Here is a 21,704-nt window from a genome sequence, read left to right on the forward strand (position 1 = left end):
TATTAGATGGAACTGACTAGATGGCATTAAAACGGCTTGCCTTTGGCAGCCCTTTTCGTCTGCTGGCAATATGCTTTATAAAACTCTGATGGTAAATTTCTGACATTAATCTGGGTTTTTTTAATTATTAATTTAAACTGAAATGATCACAACATATCCATCCTTCTCCAGGGAGCTGGTGCCTATTTCTAGCAGTCAAAGGGCAAGAGGCGGGGTACACCCTGGACAGGTCGCCTGTCCAACACAGACACACACCCATTCACACCTAAGACAAATTTAGAGAGATCAATTAACCGAACAGTTGGAGGAAGCTAGAGTACCCAGAGAGAACTCACACATGCATGTGAGAACATGCAAACTATGAAGAGCGAGCCAGGAGTTGAACCCAGGACCTTCTTCCTACAAGGCAACAGTGCTACTAACTGCACCACCGTGTAGCCCATCACACCATTCAATGAGGTGGAAAAAAGGACAAAATTATAATTGAACCTACATGTTTTGGTAGAAGTGTGAAATGAAAACAAGTCAAAAAATGTTATGATCACTTTAGTCTTAAAGATCCACAGAAATCCTTAAAAGCCCAAATCAATGACTTTAGAGCATGAATGCTAATGAGTGTGTGTGTAAAGTATCAACTCCTAGTAAACTCTAGTTTCAGTCTATTCACCACTGCTGCTATCAAGAATCCATTATTCTCCAGATTTCTTCCCACAGTAATGAATCACTTCTGCTTGCGAAACTCTAGAAAATTCCCCTCATTTCAGGAAATGCATAAAGTTTCTCAATGGTACCTACACTCCTAAAACATCACAAGACAATTCTGAATGGATAGAAATACAAGACACACGAGGAGCAGTTTGCAATCAATCTTTATTTCCAAACTCAAAAACCAAAAACTATTTCTAATACATGGAGCATTTATAAGAAATACAATATGCTGATGGGGTGAAGCTATTTTTTTTTTGTATTAGAAAGAAAAGCAAAAGAAATAACCACATTTTATATTCAGACTTGAAATCTCATCTTTCATCACAGGTGAAGTAAAAATTACTTGTCCTCATTTAACCATTAAAGCACTTATGGTATAAACCATTAGAAAGACTTTATATTAATTTAAAATAAAATAAAGTGCACAATAACAAAACAGACAAAGTGGTCTTATTCAAAATGTTATGCATTAATTCATCCCAAGTTTGCATATGTGCAAAAGCCACCAGAGACAAATGGCGAGACATGTTCTATGCATGTGGCACTTCTCAATGCAGATGCACCTGAACATGACATCGTCAAAGCCAAGGGTGAAAAACCGAGCGAGCTACGAAACGGCGTGGAGTAGCTCTGAAACCTCATCATGTGACCTACTTTTTAAAACCACTACGTCACGTTACGATCATCAGTAGTCTTCGAGATCGTCGTCCAGGTCGGAGAAGTCAACGGACGGACGGCTGTCCTGCCCTTCCTCGTCGCTTTCTCCATTGGGACCTGGAATTCAGAAACATCTGGTTAAACTGTGTAGCCACTCTATTTAAAACAGGATCAGAGATTTCTTTTCAATGAAAGCGCAAAAAAAAAGCTCAACTTTGAGCAACATTAGAGGATTCTCAGCAAGAACCAGGAGACGAGGAGTGGCCAACATACTTTCAAGACTGTCCATGTGTTCATGAAGAATTCTCACCAGGTTGAATAACTGGTGAGAAAGGAAAGATTTGTCCGTTTTCCAACATTTCAAGTCCGACACACATTTCAATATTTACACATCTTCACATTCTTAGTGAACATCTGTTGAAAGACCAATGCACAGCGAGCAGAAGTACAAATAAATCTTGCGTAGTGCAGACTAATCAGTGAAAACACAATGAAAGTGGCTGTTTTTTGTAAAGCCAGAGTTAAAAGAAATGGATGGATTTAACATCACGGATGAATATGAGTGATTCTCACCCCCGCTGCGTCGACCGCTCCGAGCACATCGGAGAACCGCTGCTCACAGAAGTGTAGCAGGACCACCAGGTAGAGGCCGCTGCTGATGAACTCATCGTATTCTGACTGTGGAGGAAGAAAAAAACATAACTGTACTGTTTTTACCCCAAAAAAGGCTTGAAATCCAAGTTTACAGAAGCGTTTCCCACATGCACACATTATAGCAGCAAGCTGTTAAAACATATGCAGATTAAACTCCTAGTTCTGAACTGTTAATTATAAATTATATAGAAATCTATTCACTTGAAATGTCCAAACTGGCCTTTTGTGTTTATTATTAGAGAAATAGCAAACACTAGTTTCCATCTGTTGTTCATTTGCAGCCTCCACGTGTTTTACTGTCCATCACAGCCGTGGACAACCTTTGACATTGATTTAACTGAATATCCCTGCAATAGTCTTAGAAATGCATCAATGCATCTAGAAACAACTATGCAGGGAGGGGAAAACACAAAAATCACACCTACAAACAGCTGAAACTGAAAACAGAACACAGCCATCATGTTGGTTCAAAACAAAAGTGAGTTTCTCCATATTTGGTTTTTAATCAGAGTTCTGATGGTCTGATAACGGTTTTCATAAAAGAAGCTGAAACAACTCACCTGGACATGTGTCCTGTACAATTCCTGAATGTCAAAGTTGTCAATATTTAAGCGCAGCTTCTCCTTACAGAGCTCACATGTTGTAATTGCTTCAAGGTTTGTTCCTGGGAGAAAAAAACAAAACAAATTATTATATTATATATAAACATATTATTTGCAGTAGAAAAGCTTACAAGATAAAAAAAGGCACTGGGGGTGAAAGAGGCTATTACATGTTTCTACAGACATATTTCTGCTATTTATTAGAAGGTTGAGGGTTTCCAATTTCCTTCAAGTTTCACCAAGTTTAATTTCACACTTTTTATGATATAATATTTCAACTTAGGATCGACATGAATAATAAAAATTTACTTGAGTAAATTAACTCCTTAGCTTTATAAACTTGCTTGAAAACCTATCATCTAATATAACTTTGACAACTTAAGCTGATGTTTTATGACTGGCATTCACAACAAATGTTCCATTTCATCCCTACTGACCACCAGAGGGCGGTGCTGAAAGCACTGAATGTTCCCTTTGCGCATGCGCAGTTCGAGTAATTATACAAAGAGTCACACCTGTGACACCGGATGACCACAGAGGCTATATATGCCTACGTCATCCGAGGCTCTGTTCCTTATGTCTTCTCGTGTGCTGTTCGTATGAGCTTTGCTTCCCCGTTGCCTGGACGCCCTGTCGCTTGCTGGCTGGAGTTGCAGTTTTTTCGCCCTCCTAGGGCTGCAACGGGTTGATCTTCGTGGAGGATTTCTGCAGGTAAGTTTGCCGTTTGTTGGCAGCGTTCGCGCCCCCTCTCCCAGCTTTTTGTTTCTGTGTCTGTGGTGTTATTGCAGCTTGACTGCTGTTAATTTGGCTCTATACCTGGTGACGGCAGCGGTGTTCGCCCCGTCTCCCAGTGTAATCGATCGTGTGGTCTGTTCGGCTTACAGTGTTAAGCTGTTTTTAGTTTTGTTAGTTTCTTTTTATACCTGGTGACGGCAGCGGTGTTCGTCCCCTCTCCCAGTGTCAACAACCGTGCGGTGTCGGCTTTTCTTAGTTGTGCCTGGCCTCTTTTCATTTGCCTGCTCTGCTATAATTGGTGACGGCAGCGTTAGCGCTCCTCTCCCAATTTTAGCTTATTTATTTTACTTCTTCCTCAGTCTTGTTTTCAATCTTGGACATGGCTAACACTGCTGCATGGATTGTGGGGCTGTGCTTCAGGTAGATGATGGCCATGACCTGTGCCCTACCTGCCTTGGACGTGATCACCTGGTGGAGGCACTGTCTAAAAACCCCTGCATGAATTGTAGTTTAATGCCCCGTGTGTCGAGGGTGGCTCGGTTGGCCCAGTTGTGCCCTCAGGATGATGCTGACATCCCGCCCTCTGGGCAGGTGGCCCACCTCAGGCGTTCAAAGCGCCGTGGTGAGTCCACAGTATCTGTGCCCCCCTCTAGGAGGAAGCGAGAAAGGTCTGACCAGGACCTGGCCACAAGGGTTGAGCAGTTGTCAACATACAACAATTCAGGCTGGGCAGGCGGTTTCCCTACATCACCTTCCTGAAGCTGCTAGGCAAACTGACTTCAGTCACTTGTGTTGTGCCCTTGGGTTTGCTCCTTCTGCGTCCTTTGCAGAGGTGGCTCAACAGCTTTCGTCGGGACGTCAAGCTGCACAGGCATCGCAGGCTCATGGTAACGTGGACTTGCCTTTGTGCCCTAGCTCCATGGCGAGACGAGAATTATTTGTCCAAGGGCGTCCCTATGGGATTAGAGGTGTGTCGCAGGGAGGTGGTCACAACAGATGCCGGACCCATGGGCTGGGGTGCTGTGTGGCAACAGAGAGCAGTTCAGGGTCTCTGGCGTCAGCGGGAGTGCTCCGAACACATAAAACGTGCAGGAGCTGTAGGCTGTACACATGGCCCTCAGGCGCTTTCTGCCCAACCTAGAGGGACGGCATGTGTTAGTTCAAACAGACAACACCTCTGTCGTTTACCACATCAATCATCAGGGAGGCACCAGATTGGCGCGCCTTCTAGAGGGGTCCAGGGATCTTCTGGAGTGGGCCTCTCTTGATCTCTCCACCCTACGGGCGATGTATTTACCTGGGGAGCGCAATCAGGTCGCGGACTCTCTCTCTCGCCACGCCCCTGCTCCGGGAGAGTGGTTTCTTCACTGCGATGTGGTGCGCATGATCCGGGGCCGCTTTGGTCAGCTGGAGGTGGATCTGTTTGCCACAGTGGAGTCATCTCATTGCCCCTTGTGGTATTCCCTAACAGGGGCATCAGGCGCACTTGGCCAGGGCGCGCTAGCTTATCCCTGGCCTCAGGTTATCCTGTACGCTTTTCGCCCCTCTCGCTGATTTGGCCTACTCTACGGAAGGTTCTCAGAGAGGGCCAAAGGTTGTTGCTGGTGGCTCCGTTATGGCTAGCACGGCTGTGGTTCCCACTGCTTCGGAGTCTGTGTCACGGCACCCCATGGTGTCTTCCAACCAGGAGGGATCTGCTGTCCCACTTGGGGGGACGGTTATGGCACCCCGACCCTCAACGTCTCCAGCTGTGGGCATGGCAACTGGGAGGCTGACTGGGTGTTCGAACCCAGTCAGGCGCACCATATTGAGTGCTAGGGCACCCTCTACTCGTTTGCAGTATCTCAACAGATGGCGTCTTTTTTCTCAGTGGTGTTCTGCCCCCAATGAAAATCCGGTTTCTTGTCCGATGCCCTCTATTCTGGAGTTTCTCCAGTCTCTGCTTGATAAGGGCCACTCTCCTTCGACCCTCAAGGTATATGTCGCAGCAATGTTATGTCCTCATGCATCTGTTGACGACCGAACGGTGGGGAGCCATGATATGGTCTCTCTTTTTTTGCGCGGTGTGCGTAGGTTGCGCCCACCACTGGTTTGGAGAGTGGTCATTTGGGATGTGCCCTTGGTTCTCGAAGCTTTGTGCTGCTCCCATTTTGAGCCTTTAGTGCAGGCGGACCTCAATTGGCTCTCATATAAGACTGCCTTTTTGTTAGCTATTGTTTCGGCTAAGAGGGTTGACAGAAAGAGCTGCATGCTCTTTCTGTCAGTCCCTCATGTCTCCGATGGGGTTCAGATGATTCTGGTGTTGCCTTGTGGCCTAACACTGCGTTTGTGCCTAAGGTGTTGTCCAGTTCGCACCGTAACCAGCCATTGAGATTAGCTCAGTTTCGGCCTCAGTCAGGTGCAACGGCGGATGGGTCTGAGTTATTGTGCCCAGTACGGGCTAGACGCTCAGACCAGCTTTTCCTGTGCTATGGCAGTCCCAGGATGAGTTGTCCACTTTCTAGACAACGTCTCTCCCACTGGATTGTGAATGTCATCTGCCATGCCTACAGTGCAGTACGCCATCCGCTGCCGGTCTGTGTGAAGGCCCATTCTACCAGGAGCATCTCTGCTTCCTAGGCTGCTATGAGGGGGGTTCCGCTGGAGGCCATATGTGCTGCTCCATCATGGGCTGGCTCCCCAAGCACGTTTGCCGGGTTCTACAATGTTAATGTGGCGGCCCCTCATCCCCTGGGCCAGGTTCTTTTGCGAGGCTCCGCTGGGCCCTCTCAGTAAGGTACAGGTCCTTCTCAAAATATTAGCATATTGTGATAAAGTTCATTATTTTCCATAATGTAATGATGAAAATTTAACATTCATATATTTTAGATTCATTGCACACTAACTGAAATATTTCACGTCTTTTATTGTCTTAATACGGATGATTGTGGCATACAGCTCATGAAAACCCAAAATTCCTGTCTCACAAAATTAGCATATCATTAAAAGGGTCTCTAAACGAGCTATGAACCTAATCATCTGAATCAACGAGTTAACTCTAAACACCTGCAAAAGATTCCTGAGGCCTTTAAAACTCCCAGCCTGGTTCATCACTCAAAACCCCAATCATGGGTAAGACTGCTGACCTGACTGCTGTCCAGAAGGCCACTATTGACACCCTCAAGCAAGAGGGTAAGACACAGAAAGAAATTTCTGAACGAATAGGCTGTTCCCAGAGTGCTGTATCAAGGCACCTCAGTGGGAAGTCTGTGGGAAGGAAAAAGTGTGGCAGAAAACGCTGCACAACGAGAAGAGGTGACCGGACCCTGAGGAAGATTGTGGAGAAGGGCCGATTCCAGACCTTGGGGGACCTGCGGAAGCAGTGGACTGAGTGTGGAGTAGAAACATCCAGAGCCACCGTGCACAGGCGTGTGCAGGAAATGGGCTACAGGTGCCGCATTCCCCAGGTCAAGCCACTTTTGAACCAGAAACAGCGGCAGAAGCGCCTGACCTGGGCTACAGAGAAGCAGCACTGGACTGCTGCTCAGTGGTCCAAAGTACTTTTTTCGGATGAAAGCAAATTCTGCATGTCATTCGGAAATCAAGGTGCCAGAGTCTGGAGGAAGACTGGGGAGAAGGAAATGCCAAAATGCCAGAAGTCCAGTGTCAAGTACCCACAGTCAGGGATGGTCTGGGGTGCCGTGTCAGCTGCTGGTGTTGGTCCACTGTGTTTTATCAAGGGCAGGGTCAATGCAGCTAGCTATCAGGAGATTTTGGAGCACTTCATGCTTCCATCTGCTGAAAAGCTTTATGGAGATGAAGATTTCATTTTTCAGCACGACCTGGCACCTGCTCACAGTGCCAAAACCACTGGTAAATGGTTTACTGACCATGGTATCACTGTGCTCAATTGGCCTGCCAACTCTCCTGACCTGAACCCCATAGAGAATCTGTGGGATATTGTGAAGAGAACGTTGAGAGACTCAAGACCCAACACTCTGGATGAGCTAAAGGCCGCTATCGAAGCATCCTGGGCCTCCATAAGACCTCAGCAGTGCCACAGGCTGATTGCCTCCATGCCACGCCGCATTGAAGCAGTCATTTCTGCCAAAGGATTCCCGACCAAGTATTGAGTGCATAACTGTACATGATTATTTGAAGGTTGATGTTTTTTGTATTAAAAACACTTTTATTTTATTGGTCGGATGAAATATGCTAATTTTGTGAGATAGGAATTTTGGATTTTCATGAGCTGTATGCCAAAATCATCTGTATTAAGACAATAAAAGACCTGAAATATTTCAGTTAGTGTGCAATGAATCTAAAATATATGAATGTTAAATTTTCATCATGACATTATGGAAAATAATGAACTTTATCACAATATGCTAATATTTTGAGAAGGACCTGTATGTGCTCAGGATTCCTCGTGACATGGTTGGTATTAGTCATTCAGTGCTTTCAGCACTTTCAGTAGGGATGAAATAGAACAAAAGTTATGAATGTAACTACGGTTCTATGAATCCCGGATGACTGCCAGAGATTCTCTGTCACTAAGAATCCTTGCTTCCACGAGAAGATTCTGTAGGAACAGACCCTCGGATGACGTAGGTATATATAGCCTATGTGGTCATCCGGTGTCACAGGTGTGACTCTGTTGGTATAATTACTCGAACTGCGCATGCGCGAAGAGAACATTCAGTGCTTTCAGCACTGCCCTCTGGCGGTCATCCGGGATTCATAGAACCGTAGTTACATACGTAACTTTCATTTTAACACTTCTGTGCCTTAAGTCGGTTTTAGCAAACTAGTAAAAACCTTGTTTTCAGACCAGGTAAATAAACACTGTCCCTAAGCAAGTACTGGACAATGTGACAAGGAACTTTACAAGCTAAAGCATACAAAGAACCACATTAAACAGAAAATGAGATTTTAGACTTAGTTGGAAAAATCTGGATGGATTTAAGATTTTTTTTTTTTTTTTTAAATACTACGAAATTTTCAATGGCTTTTTATGACTCTGCGGAAGCTATGATCTAATTTGCAACGTACCACTTTGTATGAATTTATAATCAACAGTTTAACACATTGAAGAGATAATAAAGGTGTGTTCTAAATATGTAAATTATTGGGCTTTTGCTGTACTTCTCACCACAGTTCTCGTATGTAGTGCAGGTGTCAGAGAGGGGGGTTTACCTGAGCTGATTTTGGAGCGAAGCCACCTCTTGATGCATTCCTGGTGGACGTACTGCAGGCTGCCTGTGCACCGGCAAGGCTGGATCAGGGGATTGGAAGAAGACTCCTCCTGCATCTGGCAGATTCGGCACAGGTCTCCCTCCTCCTCGTCGGAATCCTCCATCAACAGTCTGTGGCAGCAAAGAGAAATAATAACCTTCTTTCCCATTTTGTCCTTATCCTAACATTCATACTTTAAGAAAAAAAAAAAAAAAAAACTACTTTTGAAAAAGTTAATTTAAAGCCAGAAAAAAATAGGGATAAATAACAAGGAAATAAATTGTCTGCGTTACTAAAATTAATTTCCAAAATGTAGGAGATCATGTTTGATTACTTCTCTTTGATCCTGCGCAGCTTCTCCTGGTCCTTGCTGGAAAGAGTTGTCTCCTTCTGGTCTTCTGGCTGCCTCTCCACGCGTCCCATAGAGGTCGAAAGGTTTTCCAGTACTCCAAGTCTGCGCCGCGGTGAAAACACATCTTCCAGGTCAGGTAATGTTTCGTCCTCTATTCTGTCAACGTAAGAGTTAGCGAAAGCATCCAAAGCAAACGCCCCTGCCTCCTCTTCTTCATCATCATCATCATCATCATCTTCCTCCTCCTCATCATCTTGCGATGCCTTCAGCTCAAGGTCATCCCACCTTCTTAGTGAATGCTGTGGATGGCTGTAGCTTTCTTCTGCGCGTGAGGCTGAGTGTGTGCCGTCTTCCCTTGCATACCTTCTGAGGCGAGACAGGAGGGGAGGGCAGCGGCCACGGAAGGAGGATGAGAGCCAGGATGAGCTCCTTCCTCCTCCTCCACTGCTGCTTACAGAAGGCTCTCTCCATAAAGCCATTCTGGGCCGGGTCAGGCCACTATGACCCGTGTTGTTCTCTTGGATAGGAGAGAGGTCGGTTCTATGATTCCTGAGGCTATCCGAGGTTGTCCCTGCACCTCCGATGCCAGGGTCCACACTGGATGTCCCAGCACCCTCATCGCTGTCCACGGACTCCCCACTAGTTGATGGACTGTCATCCTCAAGCGACCGAATGCTAGACGAGCCGCTGGAGGAGTCCTGGCTGGAACGCCGTGAAAAAAGACGAGACAACAAGCGGCGCGTTGAGCTACGGCTCTCCGGCTCTCCGCCTTCAGCAGATGGCCTTGGGACGGTGGGCTCTGGTCTTCTCGGGGAAGTGGACTGCCGGGGGCTGTGGGAGGAGTATGAAGAGAACACACCAGAGGATTCGGGGTTTCGAGCTTGTTCCTGAGCTGAGCGGAGAGAGGATGAAACATTCGCGAAACGAGCTGCGTTTCTGCTGCTTAAGTCATGCAGCCGCGATGACGTCTGCTGAGAGGCAGAGGACGAGGCATGGCGATTCAGAGAGCTCTCCCTCGCAGTGGAGGTGGAGGAGAAGGAGGTGGGAGAATAGGTAGTTTCTTTCGGTCGAGCTCCTTGTGCATATGTGGATGTCACCCTGTCGGTTTGATCTGAAATCAGAAAAAGAAAGAAACTGCTGAAGTTTAACAAGTCTACAGAGACTGTGTACCGCCCGGATGTGTTTACATGACAGGAAGTGCCTACAGAGTGAGGAAGCCAGTCCAGGAGTCCTAACTCTTCTTTCTCCCAGGCTTGAGAGGCTGGGCTCAGTCTTTTTCTCTTGCTCTCTCGAGGACAAAAGTGGCTTCGAAGAGGAAGAGGATGGTCTGGAGAGTAAACGATATGAACTCCATGATGAATCAAGCGAGTCACTTGCACCTGTTGGAAATAAAGAAAATATTCCACTAGATTTCTGCCTACAAATCAGCCAAATACTGATGAGACAGAATTTCTGCTCTGTACTAAACACTGATCCATTTATGGATAAAACTGGAGTGTTTCTTCCTTAACAAACCCACCAAAGTAAACTAAGAACTCCTCCAATAATTGCTTTAGATCAATACATTGAGCTATAACAAACCTCTGCCACTGCTGAGCACATTACTGGAATAAGTGGATCCAGTAACCGTGGTGCTGGGCGTTCTTGAGTACAGTCGATTGCTGTATGAAAGTTTGGCCCTTTTTGATTCTGCATCGTCGCTGGCATTCAACACACTCGAGGAAATCCCTGACCTCCCTTCAGAATCGGTCTTAGGAGAGAAAAAACAAAGGGAAGCAGAGTTCAAATGTCTTCCCTCTAAAGATCTTCCTTCACCTCTAACCTGAAATCTTTAAGTAGATCTGTGAAACCATGCTGCTGTGGGACCCCAAATAAAAGGCAAGCTTCAGTACCGGTTTGCTCCTGCTGCCGAGAAATGATTCAGCCCAGGGGCGCTCGTAAGATCTGCCAGAGGACGTCAAAGAAGGCAGCTTCCAGGTGGGGGAGCGGGTGTCAGAACTGCTGTAATCTCTTGACGAGCTCAGGAAGCGAGAACTCTTTAGAGGAGAGAACGGAAAGCATTAGTTAGCGCTCACATCAGAGCAATGCTTCTTCTAACTGTTCCTCTTCTTTATGTTTGCAGCCAAATCGCTTGACTGAAAATTATGACACTTCATAACACACTTTCTTACAGACTGACTACATAGCCTTTGTGAGGGCAAAAACGTCACTGATACCCAGAACTTGACATAATCCTGAATATTATTATAAAGCAGTAAATCACACCTAAAGACTTTTTATTCCTCCTTAAAATCCATCTGATTTGAACTGTAAAAAATGTTTTATAGATTCCTCAGTTTTTTCCAACCGAATCAACAAGAATCAGTAGCTTTGCTACATCCATCCTCCCCACCGTTACTGCTCTAGAAAGAATAGGAACATATCAGTAAGGGCCTGGCAAAAAGTAACACTATCTTCTGAAACGGACCTTGATTAGAGGCAGGACTAAAATACACACAAGGAATCTAGGCTGTCCTAAAAAAAGACCCCCGGAGTGTCGGCTGTTACCGATATACGTAGTCAGCTACTGTATCATGCACCAAAGGGAACCTGTAAGGAAAGAGCTCATTTAAATGCTCACTCTTTGGAGAAAGGAAAGGAAATGCAGCAAATCTGCAGAGAGAAAGGCACAGTAAAAAGTGCTGCATGCATTCAGTTAGGTTAAGTTTAAAGTATATACAATTCTCATTAATTAAATCTTAATCGTTTAAAAACAAGCAAGGGTATATGGAATCTTAATCTTTAAAACCTCGTACAACAAGCCAGTGTGTCCCAATCACTCTACCTGTTTATCTGCGTCTGCCTTGTAGGGCGACGACGCTCTTGGGAAGCGGTCATTGTTCAGTGCTGGTTCCCTACCGTACCGCCTACTGGAGCCCAGTGACGTGGACGTTGTTGGAGTGGAGCTGTAGGAGGGTCTCGAGCTGGACAGACAAAACGGAAGTCTCCGAGACCTGGAGTCCATCATGGAGTGCTATGAACCTTGTAAAGTCAAGATGAGAAATCAAAGGACATCCTTGAAATATAAAACATCATCCAACAGACAAGTAATACGGTTAAAGGTTCAGATATGGTGACAGAAAGATGACCCTGTTGTAAATACATCCAAATAACAGAAGAAAAAACTGCACAGACATCTACAGGTCCTTCTCAAAATATTAGCATATTGCGATAAAGTTCATTATTTTCCATAATGTAATGATGAAAATTTAACATTCATATATTTTAGATTAATTGCACACTAACTGAAATATTTCAGGTCTTTTATTGTCTTAATACGGATGATTTTGGCATACAGCTCATGAAAACCCAAAATTCCTATCTCACAAAATTAGCATATCATTAAAAGGGTCTCTAAACGAGCTATGAACCTAATCATCTGAATCAACGAGTTAACTCTAAACACCTGCAAAAGATTCCTGAGGCCTTTAAAACTCCCAGCCTGGTTCATCACTCAAAACCCCAATCATGGGTAAGACTGCCGACCTGACTGCTGTCCAGAAGGCCACTATTGACACCCTCAAGCAAGAGGGTAAGACACAGAAAGAAATTTCTGAACGAATAGGCTGTTCCCAGAGTGCTGTATCAAGGCACCTCAGTGGGAAGTCTGTGGGAAGGAAAAAGTGTGGCAGAAAACGCTGCACAACGAGAAGAGGTGACCGGACCCTGAGGAAGATTGTGGAGAAGGGCCGATTCCAGACCTTGGGGGACCTGCGGAAGCAGTGGACTGAGTCTGGAGTAGAAACATCCAGAGCCACCGTGCACAGGCGTGTGCAGGAAATGGGCTACAGGTGCCGCATTCCCCAGGTCAAGCCACTTTTGAACCAGAAACAGCAGCAGAAGCGCCTGACCTGGGCTACAGAGAAGCAGCACTGGACTGTTGCTCAGTGGTCCAAAGTACTTTTTTCGGATGAAAGCAAATTCTGCATGTCATTCGGAAATCAAGGTGCCAGAGTCTGGAGGAAGACTGGGGAGAAGGAAATGCCAAAATGCCAGAAGTCCAGTGTCAAGTACCCACAGTCAGTGATGGTCTGGGGTGGCGTGTCAGCTGCTGGTGTTGGTCCACTGTGTTTTATCAAGGGCAGGGTCAATGCAGCTAGCTATCAGGAGATTTTGGAGCACTTCATGCTTCCATCTGCTGAAAAGCTTTATGGAGATGAAGATTTCATTTTTCAGCACGACCTGGCACCTGCTCACAGTGCCAAAACCACTGGTAAATGGTTTACTGACCATGGTATCACTGTGCTCAATTGGCCTGCCAACTCTCCTGACCTGAACCCCATAGAGAATCTGTGGGATATTGTGAAGAGAACGTTGAGAGACTAAAGACCCAACACTCTGGATGAGCTAAAGGCTGCTATCGAAGCATCCTGGGCCTCCATAAGACCTCAGCAGTGCCACAGGCTGATTGCCTCCATGCCACGCCGCATTGAAGCAGTCATTTCTGCCAAAGGATTCCCGACCAAGTATTGAGTGCATAACTGTACATGATTATTTGAAGGTTGACGTTTTTTGTATTAAAAACACTTTTCTTTTATTGGTCGGATGAAATATGCTAATTTTGTGAGATAGGAATTTTGGGTTTTCATGAGCTGTATGCCAAAATCATCCGTATTAAGACAATAAAAGACCTGAAATATTTCAGTTAGTGTGCAATGAATCTAAAATATATGAATGTTAAATTTTCATCATGACATTATGGAAAATAATGAACTTTATCACAATATGCTAAAATTTTGAGAAGGACCTGTAAAGGGTCTGTTACTTCTGTCTGCTTCAGACCGAGCCTTGCTGGGGCGGTGTGACTGGAGTTCTGATCTGTTGACTGGACATATGACGGAACTTCAGTAAACACTAAAACCCGCCACCATGTTGCTTCCTTAGACTTCATATCAAAGTCACTGCGCCTATCTTTAGGACTACAAACTCTGTCACGGAAACAGGACACTAACTCGACAGCTACATAAGGGACTATGCAGGCGAGATTCTCTTAATCATCAACCAGGTTCACAGACCAGTAATATAAATAAAGTGGAATTGCAATCCAACATTTTTCATATGAACATAAGGAGCCATGAACCGTATCAGTACCATTTAAAAAGGAAGACTTACAAGCTTCTCACATAAAGTGATACAGATACATGGATATTAGTTCGACCACCTGTGGTAAATATAACTCAGCTGAGCAGTAGATTGGGTCACTCAGGCCAATATTTCCCTTTTCTTTTTAATATGGGCCATCAGTCTAACCTGACCCAACTTGGATAATATCCAAAAAAGCAGGCAGTGTTATGAAGTAGCACAGTCTGGAAATTGTAAAGATTTGACGCCTCTCTGTTCTGCTATATTTTATACCAACAGATACAGATAATCCTAGATTTAAAAATAAAAATAATACAATAAATATCAGGCCTCAACGGTAATGACTTTTTAAATATAGGCATTGGCTATTGAGAAATCCATCTCAGTCGACCTCCAGCTGTATGCAAATGTATTTTTATACAGAATTTAGAATTTAATTCTTGAATGCTCCATGTAAACAGATAAATTATAACAATAAATGTATTATAGTACAACTAAACCCAACAAAGTAGCACAGTTCTGACACTGATTAGTCAAAACACATAAAGCCATAATTTTGAAAGCTGCAGAAGCTCACATTAAATAGATTGTGATTCATTTTAATAATCCCCAAGGTTGTATTTGTAATAAAAAAAAACGAATGAGCTGCACTGCTTCAGCTGCAATTAAGCCAGTTTCTCCAAGACTCTGCATGCATCACCTTCATACATTATTTGACTAAATGTGTTTATGTGAGGAGACAGTTTCACCCAGAACTCAATAACGCCCTTCGTTTGCCTTACCTTGCCTTATTTGTTAACATATATCCCCCTGTAAGCATTATTAAGAAACACTACACTGCAAACCTTCCTGTTCATGCTCGACAAGCTACGCCACGACGAATTTAAGCTACGATAAGTGATTTCGTAACCGGGCTTCCTGTTTCTCGTTGCTCTTGACTGTTAGCAGTTTTCAGACAAATTGAATTCCTTCACACTGAAGAAACTAAACGGTGACAGCAGTAAGCCTCAACCCGCAGGAAGACACAGTAAAGGAAAAGCTACTTTGTAGAAGTCGGTGTGGTCAGAAATCAGATCAACTAATGTTCCGTTCAGCTGGGTTTTCGTGTCGAAATAACAGGCGGGGTAACGGTCACAGCTCGGCTAGCTTCCCTACTTCCACTCCGGACATTTTCACGGTAACACTCAACGTTAACTTCAACATTGAACTTAATTTGTTTAAATCATTTTTAGCACGAACTGTAGAAGTACACAAGCATTAGAGAAACGCGGCTTTTTTAGCATATGTCCTCACCTCGTCTTTAAGCTCTTCCTAGTTTTAGCACAACAGGAACTATGGCGTCCGGGTGCAGCTGACGCAGAGGATGAAGTGATCTGCGTTGACCCAGTGGGAGGGGCTTAAATGTTCTGTTTACTTTCAGGTATCTGTATGTTGATGTTTCTTCGTGTAAATCATCTAAAAGAGACACAAAACTAAATCATCACATATTTATTCAACTGATATATTGATATTTTTATGACGCCCTTCACTTTTTCTTTCTCATTTGGGTTCTGGGCTGAGTCAAGGCATCGCCCCCTGGTGGCCGTAATTGGAAATGGCCCCTTCTTTTCATTGTGTTTTTAACTCTTTACGCTATAATCAGAAATCATAGCATATTTTTAAAGTAACGGGGTCACTTCTATTGACAAAAAAAATTTATATATTGAATAAAAAATTTGTACAACTTTTCACACTTCACCAAGAATGGACTAACATAACATTTTAGATTTTACACACACACAAAACGCAGATTATAGCTTTGCTCCGAAGCCCATAATGATTTCCAAAATATTATAAATATTTCATACACAGCATTGACAAGTTGGTCAACTGCACATTTTCCAAAATATATTTTTATCTAAATTAAATACATTAAAATATCAAATTTCTATAAAGTTTCTAGAAACAAAACTAAATATTTATGCCACCAACGTGGCAATTTGACAAATTGCAGCCTATAACAGAGTTTCTATTTAGAATCGGCATAGCTGGATTTATTTTAATTTAAAAAAAACTTACATTTATGCTTCGCCTTTTCTTTGTCTCAAGTTAAGTTTTTCACTAGGTTATTAAATATGTTCAAGTCAAATATGACACTGTGTTTGTTTCCAGCGTGTTTGTTTCCAGCGTTATGTGACAACAAATGGATTGATATGTATATGTTTTGTGAATGTTTGCTCACAATTTGACTGTCCAATTCATTTATGGACACCAGACTAAAAACATATTTGACATCATTGTACTTTAACAAAGTGTGCTTTGTGCACAGGTGATGCTGGTTATTTATGTTTTCATATCCGTTTTAAAAGTTTTGATAAGTTGGTCAAATGAGCCACAATTTCAAGAAGAAAGATGCACGTGTAGCTGGTTTTTTGCCATGAAACGTCTGGAATACAGCAAGATTCAGATGAGCGGAAGAGGAAAAATGTTGGTCTAAACAGGGGGCAAGGAGGAGGACATTCAAGACATTTTTCTCCACATATTTCTATTTAATGTGAGATTGCATCCAAAACCCAAACAAGCTTTAACAACTGACAACGACACAAAACATGTCTACAATGCTTTTTTAGTTTTACAGAGACATTCTCCACACTCTCTGTGATCTCTCTGTGCAGCTGCCAGACTATGCAGGGAAACAAAGGCTGCAGATAGATACAGTGACAAGAGAAAAAAGAGAAGGGATTGCAGAGGCAGCAGATGGTGCAATCCTGAAAAATATTACTCTGAATGAGGGTCTCATCACCCCAGATATTGAACTGTTAGATGTTAGTTTGTTTATGTGTTGTCTGTCGAAAAGCTTCGCCTGAATTACCTACCAACACATGCGACTTGATCAGCTTTTGCTAAACTACAAACACAAGCACAGTGCATTCAGGACATGATGATTTCAACCTGTGCTTCCCTCTAATCCCTCCGCGACACAACCTTGCACCATTACCTGTATCTCTATGTTTATCTATATATTTATTTAGGAAATATATATTATTTCCCTATGGGAATAAAAAATAACAGTTGAATTCTATTCAGGTTAAACAGTTCGGAGTGAAGACAGAACCAGCTTTAGGTCTGCTAACAGATCTGAAATGTTTGTTGGATTTAAGTTAAGATTCCTGTGCTCCTAAAAGAAACATAAAACAACAAAAAATATCACAAGCATTTCAACCATAAGAACAACAAAACACTTTTCTTTTCTTACCTTTGCCTTGCAAAAGTATTTCTTGTGAAAACCACAAAATTCAAAATTGTATTGTTATTTAATGTCACAGATCTATACAAAGAAGTACATAGAAAATTGAAAATGATATATGGTTTTCATTTTCTTGTTACAAATCAGGAAAGTGTGGCATGCATTCATATTCAGCTTTTCTGAATCAATACTTTGTAGAATCACCCTTTGCTGCATTTACAGCTACAGCTCTTTTGGAGAATGTATTTACCATCTTTGAACCTTTAGAAACAGATTTCATTTGGCAGTTATTTTTTACAAAATAGACCTTTCTAACAAACAAAACGCTTTAATATACACCATCCCATTATAGTGGTGGCTGTTAAGGCTTGTTCTGCTGGATGGTGAACCTCTGCCCCAGTCTCAAGTCTTCTGCAGCCACCTCGCAGATCTTCCTCCAGAATGGCCCTGTATTCAGCTCCGTCCAGCTTTCTATCACCTCTGACCAGTTTTCCTGTCCCTGCTGAAGAAAAGCATCTCCACAGCAAGATGTCGCGACCACCAGGTTTCATTGTGGGGAGGATATGTACAGAGTGATATGTCGTTAGGTTTCCACTACATATAGTGTATTGTGTCCAGAAAGTGTAATTCTGGTGTCATCTGATCAGAGCACCTTCTTTCACATTGTTGCTCTGTCTTCTACATGCCTTGTGGTGCTAATATGACTTCCTATAGCTCTCTTCTTGCTATTTTTTAATAAAGGTCAGACGTTTGGAGCGCAGAATGTCTAGCTGTCTTGTCTACAGATTCTCCTGAGCTGTGGATCTTTGCAGCTCCTCCGGTGTTACCATGGGCTTTCTGGCTGCTTCTCCGGTAAATGATCTCCTTGCATGGTCTGGCATTTAAATGAGGGCCATGTATTGGTAAGTTTGCAGCTGTGCCATACTTGTTCCATTTTTTAAAGATGAATTGAACAGTCCAAATTGCTCTATCTGTCATAATCTGCCTGTGTCTGGGGTTTTGAGTTCTGTTCACGTTCTCTGCTCTGCCATGTTTTTCATTTGCTTTACTGTATTTCAATGCCTGCACTCCCTGCTCATCAGTGTTAGTTAGCCACTCTCCCCCCAGTTACCTTCGCTAATCTGCTCTAACAAACCTCTACAACCTTCACAGAACAGCTGTAAAGAGTTAAAATTGCACATAAATTGGTTTCAATTCAATAATTTCGAAGACAGTTGTCGTCACCGGATTTTATTTTGGAGCTTCAAAGTGTAGAATTCTGCCACAGTTTTTAGATATTTATCTGTAAAAAAAACAATATGAAAACCATATATCAATTTTCTTCTTCTTTCAATAATGTGCTACTTTGTGTTCTTCTGTTTCATCAAATCCCACTAAAATACATAGAGGTTTGTAGTTGCAACGTGACAAAATGTGTAAATGTAAGAATACTTTTGCAAGGGATTGTAAATGTGCAACATCTGCAGAAAAAATCAAGTCAAAACATAAGAAACAACATCATCAACAGTAGTGAAGGTTTATGTATTCCCTCTGGAAAGGGCTACATGTACCATAAATTACTAATCAATAGTGCTGTAAATTTTTAGTCCATGAGTAATCCAGTGAAACATAAAATTGGATGCATGTTTACAGATGCCCTGCTGGAACACAATAACAATAAGAAACAACAGCACAGATGAAATATATCTACAAAAAATAATCACATTTGCATACGTATCTATACATAGTAAAATAGAAAATGGGAAAAGATAAAACTCTGAATTATATATTTTTGTGTGTAAATGCCCTGAAACTATGTATGTATAAATCATATGAGCAATGTGCAGTCAATCTGGTGTCCCTGATAACTGTCAGTGACGTCTGGTACTGAGTGACACTGAGTGAAAATTTAAGGTATGGTTTCAAAACGATCAGCCAGGGAGTTCAGCTGCCTATAAAAAAAACTATTATTAGATTTTAAAATCTGAAAAACAATACAATAATTTGGCAGCTATTCAGTAAGGCGTTTAGTACGAATATTTTGGAAAGTTTGAAGGTGTTTTAAATGAGATTTAATGATTAAAGATGATAATTTGGCCCAAAAAAAGCAGGTTGCAGATTGGCTGAGATGTTTTTTTTCCCCCACATCCTAGGACATTCATTATTCAGATCAATGCTTTCAATCTAAACTACATCTGTGCTTTATTCAATTAAATTCAATTAAATTCAATTCAGTTTTATTTATATAGTGCCAATTCACAAGTTCAATTCACATGTTGTCTCAAGGCACTTCACAACAGTCAGGTTCATACATTCCAATTAATCCTAACAATTGAACAGTGCAGTCAGAGTTAACCTTTCATTCAAATTGGATAAAAAGTTTTTCTATCTAAGGAAACCCAGCAGATTGCATCCAGTCAGTGACTTGCAGCATTTCCTCCTCCTGGATGAGCATGTAGAGACAGTGGACAGTCACTGGCGTTGACTTTGCAGCAATCCCTCATACTGAGCATGCATGTAGCGACAGCGGAGAGGAAAAACTCCCTTTTAACAGGAAGAAACCTCCAGCAGAACCAGGCTCAGTGTGAGCGGCCATCTGCCACGACCGACTGGGGGTTTGAGAGAACAGAGCAGAGACACAAAAAGAACAGAAGCACTGATCCAGAAGTACTTTCTATGGGAAGGAAAAGTAAATGTTAATGGATGTAGCTCCTTTAGTCGTTTCACCTAGAAAGAAAGAACAGATAAACTCTGAGCCAGTTTTCAAGGTTAGAGTCTGAAAGAGAGCACATATAATTAGTTACTGTAAAAGCTCAGTCAATTTCCATGTCTAGGAGAGAGAAAGGGTTAAACACTAAAAGACAGGGCTATGTGGATCGTCGGTAGAGGGTGAGCATTAAGTTGTTGCCAGCAGAAGCTCGGACAATTCCCCTCTCCAGAAAGGTGTCACAGGCAGACACAGAGTCAGGCCAGGTGTAGCTTCTAGGAAGAGAAAAGAGAGAACAAAGTTAAAAGCTGAAATAACAGTAAATAATGCAAAATTGGAGAGTGGTGTGAGAATGTAGCGAAGAGGGTGAAAGTGGTCGTTATGTCCTCCATCAGCCTAAGCCTATAGCAGCATAACTACACAGATAGTTTCAGTTCAGATTATTTAGTTAAACAGCACTTATTTACAACAATGCCGTCTCAAGGCACCTCACAAAGGGTCCCACTGATGGTCATTGTTATACTAAAAACCACAATGATTGGGATACCTCCCTCTGTAAGACTGATTGTAACCATTGGAAAAGAGAAGGGGTCATACAGGTAGCAGAAATGGAGGGTGTGTTTGCACCTCCACCATAACTGAGCCGGTTTAGGCTAAACCTGACTCCCCCTTACTCCATCCAACAGGGAGGGAATGAAGACAGAGGTAAAAAATAAGGAAGATAGCTCAGGATAAACTAAGCCACTCTAACTTTAAGCTTTATCAAAAAGGAAAGTTTTAAGCCTAGCCTTAAAAGTAGACAGGGTGTCTGCCTCACGGACTAAAGCTGGGAACTGGTTCCACAGGAGAGGAGCCTGATAACTAAAGGATCTGCCTCCCATTCTACTTCTAGAGACTCTAGGAACCACCAGTAAACCTGCAGTCTGAGAACAAAGTGCTCTGTTAGGAACATATGGAACAATCAGATCTCTGATGTATGATGGAGCTAGATCATTAAGGGCTTTATATGTGAGGAGGAGAATTTTAAATTATATTCTGGATTTTACAGGGAGCCAATGAAGGGAAGCTAAAATAAGAGAAATATGATCTCTCTTTTTAATTTTCATCAGAACTCTTGCTGCAGCATTTTGAATCAGCTGAAGGCTTTTAACTGCAGTTTGTGGACATCCTGATAGTAACAAATTACAATAGTCCAGCCTTGAAGTAACAAATGCATGGACTAGTTTTTCAGCGTCACTCCTAGATAGGATATTTCTAATTTTGGCAATGTTCCGGAGACGAAAGAAGGAAATCCTAGAAACCTGTTTAATATGGGATTTAAACGACATATCCTGGTCAAAAATAACACCAAGGTTTTTTACTTTATTATCAGAGGTCAATTTAATGCCATCCAGGTTAAGTTATTGACTAAGGAGTTTCTTTTTTTAAAGACTCCGGTCCAAAGACGACAACTTCTGTTTTGTCTGAATTTAGAAGCAAAAAATTTAACGTCATCCAAGTTTTTATATCTTCAAGACATGCTTGTAGTCTATCTAACCTGTTGGGCTCATCAGGATTTATGGATAAGTAAAGCTGAGTATCATCAGCGTAACAGTGACAATTTATCCTATGCTGCCTGATAATTTGACCAATTGGAAGCATATACATGAAATTGAAACACCTGGTTTTAGACCACAATAATTTATTAGTATGGTGTAGGGCCTCCTTTTGCGGCCAATACAGCATCAGTTTGTCTTGGGAATGACATAT

The 21,704-nt window shown here is 42.6% G+C and overlaps 1 protein-coding gene across 2 annotated transcripts; it reads right to left on the minus strand.

Annotated features, from left to right (window-relative positions):
• Positions 1–853: 853 nt before the first annotated feature.
• On the minus strand, positions 854–15,487 carry marchf7 (membrane-associated ring finger (C3HC4) 7). Of its 2 annotated transcripts, XM_047363770.1 has the most exons (11): positions 15,337–15,487; positions 11,747–11,943; positions 10,815–10,958; positions 10,504–10,672; positions 10,128–10,301; positions 8,905–10,033; positions 8,532–8,701; positions 2,580–2,683; positions 1,939–2,043; positions 1,639–1,687; positions 854–1,482 (listed from the first exon to the last, which is right to left on the minus strand). In XM_047363770.1, the coding sequence occupies exons 2-11, from the start codon at positions 11,927–11,929 to the stop codon at positions 1,394–1,396; spliced, it is 2,316 nt and encodes a 771-aa protein (XP_047219726.1). In that variant the 5' UTR covers positions 11,930–11,943; positions 15,337–15,487; the 3' UTR covers positions 854–1,393. The 2 variants fall into 2 exon arrangements, with proteins under 2 accessions (XP_047219726.1, XP_047219727.1); XM_047363771.1 differs by lacking the exon at positions 1,639–1,687.
• Positions 15,488–21,704: the final 6,217 nt, after the last annotated feature.

This window comes from Girardinichthys multiradiatus, chromosome 4 (assembly GCF_021462225.1).
Source record: "Girardinichthys multiradiatus isolate DD_20200921_A chromosome 4, DD_fGirMul_XY1, whole genome shotgun sequence".
NCBI lineage: Eukaryota > Metazoa > Chordata > Actinopteri > Cyprinodontiformes > Goodeidae > Girardinichthys > Girardinichthys multiradiatus.